Genomic DNA, 14230 nt, shown 5'->3' with positions numbered 1-14230 from the left:
CATGAAACAATTGTGAAATAAGATGTAAAACTCAGTTATTCTGAAAACATGTTTATTGCCATCCTAAGATATTGTGTCCCTTTTGTGATAGATTTTGGTGGAGTAGGAGGTGAAAGACAAAAACACAACTATATCAAAAATTCTGTCAGCTTAAAACTATTCATTCTTTGAAGTACATATTTATACAGCATTTGGGATCATCTGAAGTAGAACAGCATATAGAACAGATGACATCTTAGTTGATTTGTTTAAAGCATGAAAGAACCCTGAACCTGCTCTCAATCTCCCATGACTCTTCCATTGTGTTTGAGGCTCTTTACAGAACCCAGTGTCTTTTCAAAACAGTTAAACAATAAATGAGATAGAGTAATATGGTATCACATGCAAACAAAACAAAACAAAACAAAACAAACAAAAAAAAAAAACTGATGAAGAGAGAGAGTGTTTAGGAAGATTTTATAGCATCTGTGGTAGTTGAAATCTTGAAGAATGGTCATAAATTTGATGTGCAGGGCATTCCAGGAGACTGTTCACGCTGGATTCTCCACCATACTGAATAGAATTCATCATGTAAAATCTTATTTAATCATATAAAGGGCCAGTTAAAAATAGTACATTTAAAGAGCATGATTTTAGAGTTAGACTGGTTTTGAATCCCAGTTCAATCACTTCTCTTTATATACACACTGTTCTTTAATGATCTCATCTTATCTGATGGCTACCATCAATGCCTTTCACTCCCAAATTCATGTCTGTCCTTTCTTCTAATTTCTAGGTTCACATATTGGTCTATCTACTTGATATTTTTATTTGGATATCTAACAGCAACAGAAATTTCCTTCTAAACATTCATACAGATGCTCCCCTATCTCAGTCAATGGCAATTTCATCATTCCAGTTGCATGGTCCAAACTATTAATATATTGGAGAAGTTCCTGACTCCTCATTTTTCTTGTAAACCCTGTAGTCAATTCATCAGCATATCTTTTGCTCTTTCCTCAAAATATATGTAGAATCCCATCACATCTCTCTACTTCCACTGCTCCATCCTAATAAGCCTACATCCTATAACCCCTGAATAACTTCAACAGTAATCTACTGGACTCTTGGCTCCCCAGCAATCTAATCTTTATAAGAGTAAGCCTTTTAAAACATCATTCAATCATGTAACTCCTCTGCTCATCCCTCCCACCAATATCTTCTCATCACACTTAGATCAAAAGTCAGTCTTTAGTGAAGCCTTCAAGCCTTTAAAAATTCCCATCCCTATTACTTCTCTGAATTACTTGCTACCACTTTCCATCTTGCCCACCCTACTCCAACTACAGTTCTTACCGACCCTAGAACTCTCCAGGCATATACTTACCTTAGGGCTGTCCATTACCCATATATTCAAATGACCAACTGCTTCAACTCTTTTAAGTCTTGACCCAAATATCACTTTATTAATGAGGCCTAATCTAGCCACTGTACTTAAAATTATAGAGAATTCTGACTCTCAGCCCTGATACTTCTTATCTTACTCAGCTCTAATTTTACATCATTTATTATCTACCATTGTATATATATGGAGATACTCAGTTTAAAGTTTGCTATAATGTTCAAAACTGTAGAGTAATAATTCTGGATTTAGATAGATAGAATGTCAATGAAGGGCTAATTATGAAAGAGTCAACAGGGTTGAGAATTCTAAAACGAGCAAAGGACATACACACGTACACACACATACATCAAAGGAAGTGAATTAATTATATAGAGATAATTAATTTAACATACATATGTACTATACAGTTACATTTAGTGCATGGGTGTATGGTTTATCATCTTGGTGATTAAAATAATAAAATATGACAAATAAGGAAGATAAAAGAAAGAGGCAGTTTTGTGAGGAAAGACACTGGTTCAGTTTTTGATATTTAAGCATAAGGGTTCTCCTTTCTTTCTTGTGCGAATAGTGTTACAAACTAGATTCGTTAGCTCTTAATAACCCTTTTATTTTGAAATGTTTCTCAAAGAATATTTAGGATCAAGGTAACTTCAACATAAATACAGTTTAAACAATTGTTCTGTTTTTCTCCTTAGTTGTTCACATGTGAGAGAGCCATCTGTAATTTTATATCTCTTGCATGTTAAGAAGTCGTAGTTTCAATTACATTTGATCATATATATTAAGTGTAAACCTATGGTGTGAGTGATGACAAAGACAGAGTGCCTAACCACCTCTATTTGAAGTCCCCTAGGACTTGGGTTAATTAATGAGACTCATCCTAAGGTTATACATGATCTATTACTTCCTCTAATTAGAAATAATAATCCTGATCATTATGCTGGTTAGCTGGAAAGAAATAAGATGAATGTGCTTAACTATGATTAATAGTCTTCTTTAAGCAGTGTAGATCTCTTCTGTCACTGAGTTATATGCAAACCGGGCTGCAACTCAATGCTTTTTAATGATACATATTTTTTAAAGCTCATGGAAAAAATTAATTTTATGGTAGATCTTTTTACCTTTCTTGATAATGAACAAGCCTTTTGGCATTTAAAGTTGATAAATACAACACAAAATTACTATTTTTTTCATTTTACATATAATAGCTATCCAGAACTCTATTTTATTTTTTTTCTCCAAAACTATGTGGTTGTATATGTGTATTCTATTTTGGTCCTTTCTGCTGAGGTACAACAGACTTTTGCACACGATTCTATACCAACTTTTTTTAATTCAAAAAATTATTACTACACATATGGTATTTTCTTACTGATGTTTTTTTAGGGCTGACTTCTATACTTGTCCCACTCACAATTTTAGCTGACACTTTTGTATGCCAAAGCAAGTCATAAAAAGTTATTATCTGGCTAGAGAGATGAAACACATCCACGAAGAATGTTAATCATCTAAGATTTTTAATGTGACTAATTTAGTTGTAATAAGGTCAAATATTTCAGATCATTTTAAAATAGCAAATAAAATGAAACATATTACTATGCAGGTTTAAAACCTTGAAAACACTGTATGTACTATTTAATTTTGGTTTTGATGTCTGGGAAAATTGAGATATGATTATGAAAATCTTGGAAAACTGAGATTAGAGGAGTTAAAATTCTGTTGCATACATAAATTTTATCTCAAAGCCTGCAGCAATATAAAAGTACATAGAAGAACAACATGGTCAAAAGTTTAGCAGTTACATACATGTTAAAAATTTTTAAGCAAAGAAACAGGGTATGTTGGGAATGAAACACATAAACCCTAGTCAGATGGTCTTCATTCAAACCTTGGTTTTACCACTGACTGTGTCCTTGTGGAATTTGTCTTACTTCTGAGCATCAACATGATTTTGAAAATAATAATAATAATGGTATTGATCTCGTATGTTTATTAAGAGAATTAAACAAGCTAATATGTATAAAATACCATCATAATGCTTAAGCTATCCTATTTAACAAATGATATATGCTTCCCATCTGTGATGAGAAGTATGTGCCTAGTCATGTGAAATACAATTATATTTCAGGATTAGGCTTCCCTTTCATTAATTTCATCCCAGGAACCCAGAGTAGCTGAAAATTTAAACTTATCAATATTAGCCATCCACATATTGAATTAAAATGTTGATTTTTTCAATAAAAATTTTATAGGATCATTTAAGTAATAAATTTTTGGCTAATAAAATTTTGACAGCTTCTATGAAATTTCTAAAATATGGATATGAGTTCCAAAATGTACATCTTGATTTACTTTTTTATAATTAAATTTTCTGTTCTCTAATATATAATTTTATTATTCAGAATTCCCTCCTTTTATATTTGAGTTAAACAATTTATGAAAACTTTTCTATTCACAATGGATTTTTATATAAAAAACAAACAGTAACTTAGTTATCAATATTTAATAAATTATTATTAAATTTTAATGACATATTCAAGACGATAAAGAAGCAAGCATTTAGGCATCTACTATGTGCCCTGAACTGTGTTTGCATATTGAAAAATACAAAAGACATAATCTATAGTATCAGAAATAAAGTAAGAAATAAAAAAATGATAGAAAATCAAATATAATGAGTGCAAGTGTGTGACATAATGTCTGTATGTTAAATTGTTGGTAAATATTCCCAGAGAATGTGAAACTTGAAGTATAGGCAATTGGAATGCAAAAACATAAGTAGAAAAACATACTTAAATCCACAATGTCATAAATTAAGTGAAATGTATTGACCATTTTCCTGTTGAAGTAAGAAATACAGGTAAAAAATGTTATACATTCACCCCATGCAATGTCTTAAAATGTCATTCTTGATGCTAGAGACCATAAAGATAACTTATAGGTTTTTATATAATAGTATTAAAAAATGACTACCTGTGTTTATTTAACCTAGAAATATATTTGGGGTTTAAATTTTGACTTAAAATTTTGAAAGCTGGAAATATATTACAATAAGTTCTTTATTATTAAAAATTATTTATTTAGAAAATATATATTCAGAGTTCATTTTCTTCTTTTCTAAAGACGTTTTTGCTATCAAAGTGACTCTTTAAATCATACCCACACTAAATATAAATATATAGAGAGATATAAAGTATACCTGTAAATAAATAACACTATGCATTTAATAAATGTGTATATTTAGCAATAATTTGCAAATCTTTCAAAAGATCACTTGCCAATTTGAGTTTAAATGGAGATAAACTCATAAATGATTAATTTAACCAGAATGTTACTCTGTCAATCAACCATAAGACTGACATCTTGATAAATTAATAAAGATCTTTCTGAAAGAGTCTACTAAGCTAATATGCAGATTAAACAAATGTGTTGATAGCTGAACATATGCCCCTTTGAGAGCCTAGAAGTATCAAATGTGAAACCTAGTAAAATTTTGATTTAAAAAATCATACCTGCAGGCCTTGTCCATCTACAGTAACAGAGTTGGCTCTTTGCATTTTATTCTTGTCGATCACTTTGTTTGGCTGCTGGGAACCACTCTTTTCCTTTTTCACTGTTGATTGTCTGTCCTGTAAAAAAGAAAATCTTTGATAAAAATAAAAATAATGAAAATAACATAAAAAAAAAGTTAAGTCGTTTTACTAATAGAAGAGTTTCATGGGTACGAACCCAGGCTCAACTTTCTAATTTGAAGTTCCTAGTGAATAATGTGAAAGCTGTTGTTTTCAACTGGCTCAATATATATGATAGTTTCATGATCGAACCACCATTTAAAGAAATAATGAGAAAGAATACCAAATTGTATTATCCCTATGTGCCCAATTGTGACTCTTTATCAAAAGTTATTAAGGATTACTAAAGTTGATTATTTTCATATGCAATGATACAGATAACGGGTATAGGATTATAATTTAAAGAATGTGGTGTTGACTACTAAGAAAAGCTTATAAATATGTGCAATATTGAAAATTTTTTTTAATTGCATGATGGACTTTTAAGCTACTATTTATATCAAAAATAGCATATATCTTAAAACTGACATTCCATCCCATCTAATTACTTTGTTCCTCATAGTAAAAAAATTTCTTTTAGGAATTGCCTGCTCCCTGTTCCTATTTCCTCTCTTTTCACTCTCTCTTAACACAACCCAATCAACTTGTATCACCATTACTCCAACAAACTATCATTTATTAAAATCACCAATGTCCATCTCAGTTTCACATCTAAAGGTCAGTCTTCATCTTCTCAAATCTTTCAGCCGTATCTGACAGAACTGATCTCTTCTTACTCTTTGAAAACTTGCCTCACGTGGCTTCCAGGACACTTCTTTCTCTGAGGGCTCTTCCTTCAAAACTTCGCCCTCACAGTCTCTTTTGCTCATTGCTTCTCCAGCTTTGCAACCTGTAAGACTTGGCCTCTTCCTTGGACCTCTCATCTTCTCTATCTACTCTTACTCCCTAGGTAACTTCATTCATCCCCACAGCTTTCAATTTCATTTTTATGAATATTTCTAAATGTATAATTCTTGTTCTGATTTCTACCCGAGCCTTAATTTCTATATGCAGATACTGTTTCTATATGTCCACATGAGGGCCTGAAACACGTAATTGTAAAATCTCTAAGATTAGTTTAAAAATTTCCTGCCTATTCTGTTTCTTGAAAATAAATCTCAAACTGGATGACTACTCACCACCTGCCTCATTATATGGTTTAAACAGCCGTTATCTTTTTTTTTGCTTGGATTATCTATCACCTAATGAATCATTCTACTTCCATTTCTGTCTTCCTACACTCAGTTCTCCACACAAAAGTCAAACTCATCCCTTTTTTTACTACACTCCAGCTGCACTGGCCTCCTCATTGTTCCTTGATCATAACAATCATGCTTTAAATTGAGAGATTTTGCAAACATTCTTCAGTCTGGTGGAAAACTTGCCACTGCACATTTCTTGACCTTGGTCCTCACTTCAGGATGTGGTCAAATGTCAGAGAGAAGTTTCTCTAGTCCTTTCGGCCCCCTTTTAAAACATCAGTTATTACAACCTAAGGTATTATGTATTTGATTTGTTTAATTGCCTGCATTCTTTCATCTTAATTAAAGTTCCATAAGTAAAAGAACTTTCTTTGTTTCACTGGTCTATATCAGATTCTAAATCAATGACAAACAAAAGTCAGGATAAATGAATGAAGAAATAAATGAAAACTTTTTAAAAAAGTTTTCTAAGTTCTTGAAGCATACTGTTGAGAAGGATTCTTGGGGACCTAGGCTTAATGTGAAAAATTGTTCTAATTGATTGGCAATGTGTGCCATGGGTGCTTAAGTGCTTTAGTGCCACACATTTCCTATCACTTACTCAGCTATATATATTTCCTAGTTCCTATATTTGCTTGTTAGAGTATCATTTCAATTTCTGTAGTTTAGAAAGATCTGTTTTTATTTGTGCAAATGTATGGGGTAACTGAGAAATGTTTACGTGTATATGATGTATAGTGATCAAGTAAGGGTATTTAGACTGATCATCGCCCAAGAACAATACATATGTAAAGTATAATCATCCTTCTCTGCTATCAAGCATTGAATTTATTCCTAGAAAGACATTTTTAAGTAGCTTTGAAAGTAAAGCTGTTTTTAAATATATTAGGGCTAGATGGATCAGAAATTGTCTCTGACTAAAATAAATGCTAATCCGTATAGTCCATTTACCTTGCAATTCCATGGTGCAAAAACACTGAATATATTTTGTGTGTGGCTGCAAATGGATGCCATAATAGGATTCCTGAAATTCAAGTTGTTTGAAAAATGATATGCTTTCATATAAGCATAATTTCTGGCAAAAATATTGATTTTTAAAAGAAAGTTCCTTCTTTTTAAGTTTGCAAATTATAATTGCATTCATAGACAGTTAATGGCATAATGTAAAAGAGGAGTGAATTATTAGATGAGGTTTGGAATCAGAATGCCTGAGTTGAATCTCATCTCTACTACTTAAGTATTACGTAACCTAGAGGGTTTACGCTTTGGCAAAATAGAGATAGTGATACCTATTTTTCAGAGTTGTGTAAGGTTTAATAGAACATGTATAGTCTGTAATATTGTCCCTACATTAAAGCATGTATTCAATATAAAAGTTACTATGAGTGATGTAAAATAGTTGTGGTTGCCTATTAGGGTGCTCATCAACATTGTTTTTGTATTTCCAAATGTGTGTATGTATGAAAAAAAAAATCAGTGGTTACATTAGGAACATATTTAAAATTGAAAAGTTCAATGCTTATATTTGAAAACACATAGCTTGTGTTAGCTGTTCAAAAACTTAATGCTATTGGTGAGTGTGGAAATAATTTACTCCAGCATTCTTGCATGCACATATATAAAACATGGAATCAATATTTTGTAAAAATCTGCCATGTGAAAGATATAACTTAATACAGTTATTCTTCCAAATTATCCAACAATTGTTGTTTGGCCTTCAATTTATAAAATGCGTACATTTGAAGAATTAAATAAAATTCAATTTCATTAGTTACAATGGAACTGGAAATTTGCACCAGATTATATATTCATGTTTTAATGGAAATTTAAGACATGCAAGTATATGTTTTTAAAGAGCTACAAAACTATCTCTTAATATTACTTTACTCTTAGCCACACATATATCTAGGGCAATTCTTGTGTTCTAAGAACCTCCAACTGGCAGAGATAGCAGTTGATTAAATGGCATCATGTCCCTCCAAGTTGTCAGCCCCCTAAGTAAGCTGGACAGGAGACTAAACAATTGCTTTAGCATAAGCAAGCAGAAATAATACAAACAGGCGGGTGTGGTGGCTCACGCCTATAATCCCAGCACTTTGGGAGGCTGAAGCAGGCAGATCGCTTGAGCTCAGGAGTTCAAGACCAGCCTGGGCAACATGGTGAGACCCTGTCTCTACTAAAAATGCAAAAACATAGTCAGGCATGGTGGTGGACACCTGTGGCCCGTTACTCTGGAGGCTGAAGTGGGAGGATCACTTGAGTTGGGGGTGGAGGTCGCAGTGAGCCGAGTTTGTGCCACTGAACTCCATCCTGAGTGACAGAGTGAGACTCTGTCTCAAAAAATAAATATATAAATAAAAACAAATTTTAAAACCCTAGAGTTTTCAACTCATGAGATTTCATTTATGAAATCCAGAATATGAGACAGAGGCATATAACAAGTTAATTTTTAAAATTCTCAGTGTATCCATCTGTCTGTGTATTTTATTATAGTATCTAGCTAATACTAAAATGGTGAGCATTCATTTAAACACAAACACACAGACACACGCATCAAGAAAACCAAGTGAATTCTTTGAAGAAAAATGCAAATGTGTGGAATTTGTGGAATTAATCCAGGCTAAAATCTTAAAAAACAGGAGAACCTCATCACTATTTAATTTTTCTTCTATTTCCATTGAGAAAATTGTCTCTCCTTTTTATATGAGGCACAGGAAGGGGGAGGCAATTGCATCCTTGGAAAATTTCCTCTCCACCAGGTTTCACTAGCTTTTTTGGGAGGTCAATTGACCCTGACTGGCAGACCTCTATTATGATATTTATGAGAGTTAATTACCAATGTTGAACTTATTGAAAAGTTTCAGAAAGAGCTCACCAATCTTAGTTTGCACAATCATTCAGGATAAAATTGCTCTCTGATAATAGGGGACAGTGTTTGCCATTTAACCTTCGGTTTCTTTCTTTATGTTTTGGGGCTCTAAACTACAAAATAAATTACATTGTTGTAATTAAGGCAAATTTCCTTCTGCTAGATAAATCATCCTAGATATACAAAGAGTTGGAAAATTGTTTCTTTAATCAATAGAAATTATTCAAACTCTGAAAAGAGCTACTCTAACAAAAAAAAAAAGTCATGAAAGAGTATAGAACATATAACTACAAAATATAAAATACGGTTATTGATATTTGAGCATTTTCAAATATCAACCATTTTTGTTTGCTATGTAGACATTTTAAATATAGAATTCAGTGTTTTGTGATCCGTAGACTCTACAAGCAGCACAACAGATCTTAACTGGGGATTATATTGTATTAGAATTCCAAAAGAATAATCATCATAATAAACAGAGAAGAAAAGCCAAAAAGACCATTCACAGAAAATAGAAAGATGAAATAAATAAAATAAAAAGACCTCACTTTAAATATGTGCTCTAAAAAAAAATCTTTGTCTACATCATGCTGATTCTCAGAGGTAGAGCATTTGTACATTGGTGAAAACTGCTTTCACAAAAGGGTTGTTTACCACAATACTTAAGCCTGCTGTTATCGATCGCTGGCAAACTGCAAGCAGCAAGTGATGATTACCTCAAGAACAGGGTTTTCTTCTTTTTGTCCAATCTCAGCATGAGAAACTGGCAGCAGCAAAGCACCTCCACTGGTACAAAGCTACAAAGGCGAGTGCTTTCCTGCCAACAGCAGCCATCGCTTGAATCGTAGAACTTACTTTAGCTGCTACTACTGCACAACTTGCCTGAATGGAGACTTAGTCCTTTCTGCCACTGGAGCTAGGCCACACGAATTTTCCTGAAACCCTAGAGTTTTAACCTAAAGTATCACAAAGATTCACAGCAGTTAAGATCTCTCTGATGCAGAAATGTTACCACATTCAGTGGGACTTACAAAGCTTGGGTCTGAGACACCACCTTACTAACAAACTGTAAAGCTGCACCTTTAACCAATATGGATTTAATGTGGGATTTGAACATTTTAGTGGCTGAAGGAAACAAATTCATTCCAAAAATGATGAAGGCTCTAAATCTATTAGTACTCTTTAAAAATTGCAGCAAAACTATTTACTGACTAGAAAAAAACATTCCTGATTTTTTTTAATTATACTGTTTTAAACATAAATATAATAAACAATATAAGGTCTAAAGATTTTTATTTCTTTTAAACTTAGTTAAATAAGTACTTTTTAAAAAAGCAAAAACAACTTTTTGTAAAGGCAAAAGTATGAGCTTAGATGCCAAAATGCAGGTTTGTCTTTTATTTCTGTGTCAGCTGGGGCAAGTTATCTACCATTGCTATGTTACCATTTGTTTAAACTATAAATTGGAAAGTTTATGTTAGAAAAAAGTAAGAAAATTTAGATAAAAGTACTGACATAAAACACGCACTCAGTAAATGGCAATGATTTTAAAGTACAGATAAAGATTTTTACATATTTTATTATTAAGTTAATCACAGGTAAACTGCTTGGTCATAGTAGTAGAAGGTAAGTGTTGTAAAGAAGTGTTTTCATTTAACATCCTGTACTTTATTTGCCCACTAAGTCACCATAGCTGAGAATAATTGCTGTGGTGATCTGGGTGGTGTCTTTGGGAGAGACGGGGGGCAACAAAGCAGACAAAATGACAACTGGTCTTAAAGTACCTGGGAATGTTAGTTGCTTCCTCAACTTGAAGGTACACTTGGTGACTTGATCCATAAGTCCCAGTTTTCATACATTACACATGAAGTTCATATTTTCTCCTAGGATATTATCCTGGGTATAAACCACTTACAAGATTTCTGTTAAGGAAATTCTTATTGAAAGGAATGAAATTAAGGAATAAGAGGGTGTATACCAAAATAATTTAATTTTGGCTATGTGATAGTATATTGCAGCACCATCAGAAAATAATGTTTGTATGTTTGTGTGTGTGTGTGTGTGTGTGTGTGTGTGTGTGTGTGTGTGTGTATATAGTATACATACACACATATGTATGTATATACTTTATATACAAGAGAAGACTTTGGACTGGGCGTGGTGGCTCACGCCTGTGATCTCAGCTCTTTGGGAGGCTGAGGTGGGCAGATCACAAGGTCAGGAGTTCAAGACCAGCCTGGCCAACATGGTGAAACCTCGTCTCTACTAAAAATACAAAAAATTAGCTGGATCTAGTGGCGTGTGCCTGTGACACCAGCTACTCCAGCGGCTGAGGCAGGAGAATCGCTTGAACCCAGGAGGCAGAGGCTGCAGTGGGCCGAGATCATGCCACTGTACTCCAGCCTGGGTGACAGAGTGACACTCTGTCTCAAAAAAAAAAAAAAAAAAAAAGCAGACTTTGTAACCAACCTCAACATTCCTCACTCTCCATTCCCTTTGTAAACCATACTGACTGTCGTCCACAGCAAACTGAAAGTAAGTACCAGGAGGCAGCTCTCTTATGCTCACACTCATTGTCTCTTTGTACCACCTAAGCTAAATGCTCAACATAGTGACTTATTAGCCCTCAATCTGTTTATGCCAGTTCTAAGTAAAACTTACCTTGTAATTGTAATTGTGTAATTTAATTATTACTCACATCATTGAATTTTGAAGACAAAATGAAAGAGTTGTCTTTATAAAAAATAATCTGCAAGCTTTAGAAAGACAAAATAACACAAGTTGTGTGTGTGTATGTGTGTGCGTGTGTGTGCGCCTGTGTGGCGTGTATGAGGAGTGGTCAGATTAAGTTTAGAGAGAACAACTGTGCAAGCTTTGGGTATTAATAATAAAAATAGTAAGTGTTTTTACATTCAAATTACTTCACAGATGTTCTTGAGTTTTTGTTATACTTTAAAAGAATTGAAACCATTATAAGTAATAAGCTTGTGATATATGCAAGAAAGGCAAGATACCATTTCCAATTAGAAGATCTGTACTCATAGAAAAGCCTTTAATCTTCAAAAATATAGCCAATGAATATAAATCTACATATTTTAAGTTAAACGTTTAATGTATGTATATATCTTTATATATGTTCTCCCACATATACTTTAACCACATTTTCCGTTAACCAAGGAGCAAATGTTCCTGATGGTAGAACATAAGGTTTCTTGTCTCTCTGTGTGTATATATGTGTATTCACACACTCAGCCATGCATATATCCATGCATAGGCTTAAGGAAAATTTTGGAACAACAAAGTTGAAAAATCTTATGTAATGACTTTGAGGGATACTGGAAAGTTTAAGTTAATGTAAACCAATATATAATGCCAGAAAAATAAATAAGTATAGGAAGACTTTTAAAAACTTCATATCAAAATAAAGACTTTCATCCTGAAAATTGAAAAAATATATAAAAACAAAAATTTGGATCTATTTACTCAATCTATATGACACAAATTACAGAATTGAATACACAGGGATGCTCTGGAGATTAACAGATCTAAAGAGAAAACTTTACATCTCAAATGCAATGACTACATTCACTTGATGGGGCTGATAATAGGGGCAGAAACAAACTCAAGAACCTGAGATGCAAAATTAATTTTCTCACACTTAACCCAATGAAATAATAAACTGTCCTAATACTTTTGTCACTTAAGTGTGTAATTTAGCATCTCTACTTTATAATAATAATCGTGATAATAATGTCATCAACTCAAAGAATATAAAATCAGCTTAACATTTTCTTAGATTAGAAACATTATATTTAAGGGTTATCTCCAAGTATTTTTGAGTATGTCTCTGGTTAAAAATGAGAACTTTTTTTAAAAATTTAACGAAGGGGTCTACACTGATTAAAAAGCCATTTTTGGTGAGTAGAAAAGAGCAGTTATTACCGTTTTATGCAAGCATGTTACCCTCTAAATAAATTCATCATCTTATGTAGCATTCATGTAAGTAATACTTTCTAAAATAAGCAGATTTAAATAATTTTAAGGAAAACAAGACCATTTGGGCATTTCCTATAGAGATAATAACAATTGAATAGGATATTGTCACAGAAAAATGTGGAGGCTTTGTATCATCAATGCAAAGATAAAGCAAAAATGTTACTGAAAATAATTGTTGTGGCAATGCTTACATTTATTTTCAAACTAAAAGCCATTTATTCTGTGACTATATTTTATTCTGATGTCTTTCTATACAATGGCATGGACTAGGTGATTAATGTAGTTGTATTCATTTGAAAGTGATGGGCACTTCAAAGTAAGCAAGAGTCTCTCAACATACTGCCATTGAAACTTACATTTTGACGGCTCAAAGAATAAATTGTTTTGGATTTCTTGCAATGTATGTACATTTTAATGTGAAAAAATGGGAATGGTATTATTTTTCTATGCTAGTAAAAACTCTTTGTAAAGTAACCTTTATTTTTCTCTGTGAAGTCTGGGTCACATAACTTCTTGTTTTCTTAATGCTTATCACAAATATAGATTGAAAATTCTTCAAGTCTATCCCATCACCGAAAATATGAAAACCACCACTTCCAATTAGCAGAATATGAAAAAAATAAAATGTAAAATGCTGGTATTCGAATGTCACTGAGCCAGCACAAAATGTTCTTTATAGCTATACAAGATGTATAATGGCCTATAATTGTAAGTGTGAAAACCTGTTTTTGCTTACGCACCTCAGGAACAGAAACTCCTGAAGTGGGCAGAGTCTGCTGAAAAAGAGAAGTTCATATGAAAGCTGAAAAAGAGTCAAACTCAAAACAAAGTATCAATGAAGTTTCTCATATCATTATACGCCTGTGAAATAAATGAGTAAATTAAAAATACATTTCCTTGGTATAATTTTACTGCTTCCTTGAATTAAATAATTAAATATCTTTTCATTGAATAAGAAATTATCTAACACAGAGTGGGTTAGGTTGTGAAATTATTTATCCAAAACACAACTTCATCTACCCAAAGGCATGCTAATCAACATCTTTGGCCAGCTTTAGCTCCAAGTTCCATTATCTTTAATAAACAATTTCCACTAATTTTTTTAACTTGCCCCTTTACCCATCCCACTTTTCATTTTGAAGTCCAACTCTCATTCTTTCCTAAA

The 14230-nt window shown here is 32.7% G+C and overlaps 1 protein-coding gene across 18 annotated transcripts in view; it reads right to left on the bottom strand.

Moving 5' to 3' along the window:
* Positions 1-14230, bottom strand: part of DGKB (diacylglycerol kinase beta) — an 837327-nt gene that overhangs the window by 472318 nt on the left and 350779 nt on the right. For 7 of the 18 annotated variants that reach the window (XM_025380374.1, XM_025380380.1, XM_025380373.1 and 4 more), the window contains 2 exons: positions 13806-13838; positions 4900-5016 (listed from right to left, as the gene is read on the bottom strand). In XM_025380374.1, the coding sequence (XP_025236159.1) occupies positions 4900-5016; positions 13806-13838 (150 nt within the window). Of the gene's footprint in view, positions 1-4899; positions 5017-13805; positions 13842-14230 lie in introns of all 18 variants that reach the window. The other 11 variants (XM_025380387.1, XM_025380371.1, XM_025380377.1 and 8 more) reach the window with 2 other exon arrangements.

Source organism: Theropithecus gelada, chromosome 3 (genome assembly GCF_003255815.1).
Source record: "Theropithecus gelada isolate Dixy chromosome 3, Tgel_1.0, whole genome shotgun sequence".
Taxonomy (NCBI): domain Eukaryota; kingdom Metazoa; phylum Chordata; class Mammalia; order Primates; family Cercopithecidae; genus Theropithecus; species Theropithecus gelada.
The sequence above is the reverse complement of the archived record's forward strand: the minus strand, read 5'-3'. Positions and strand labels throughout refer to the sequence as shown.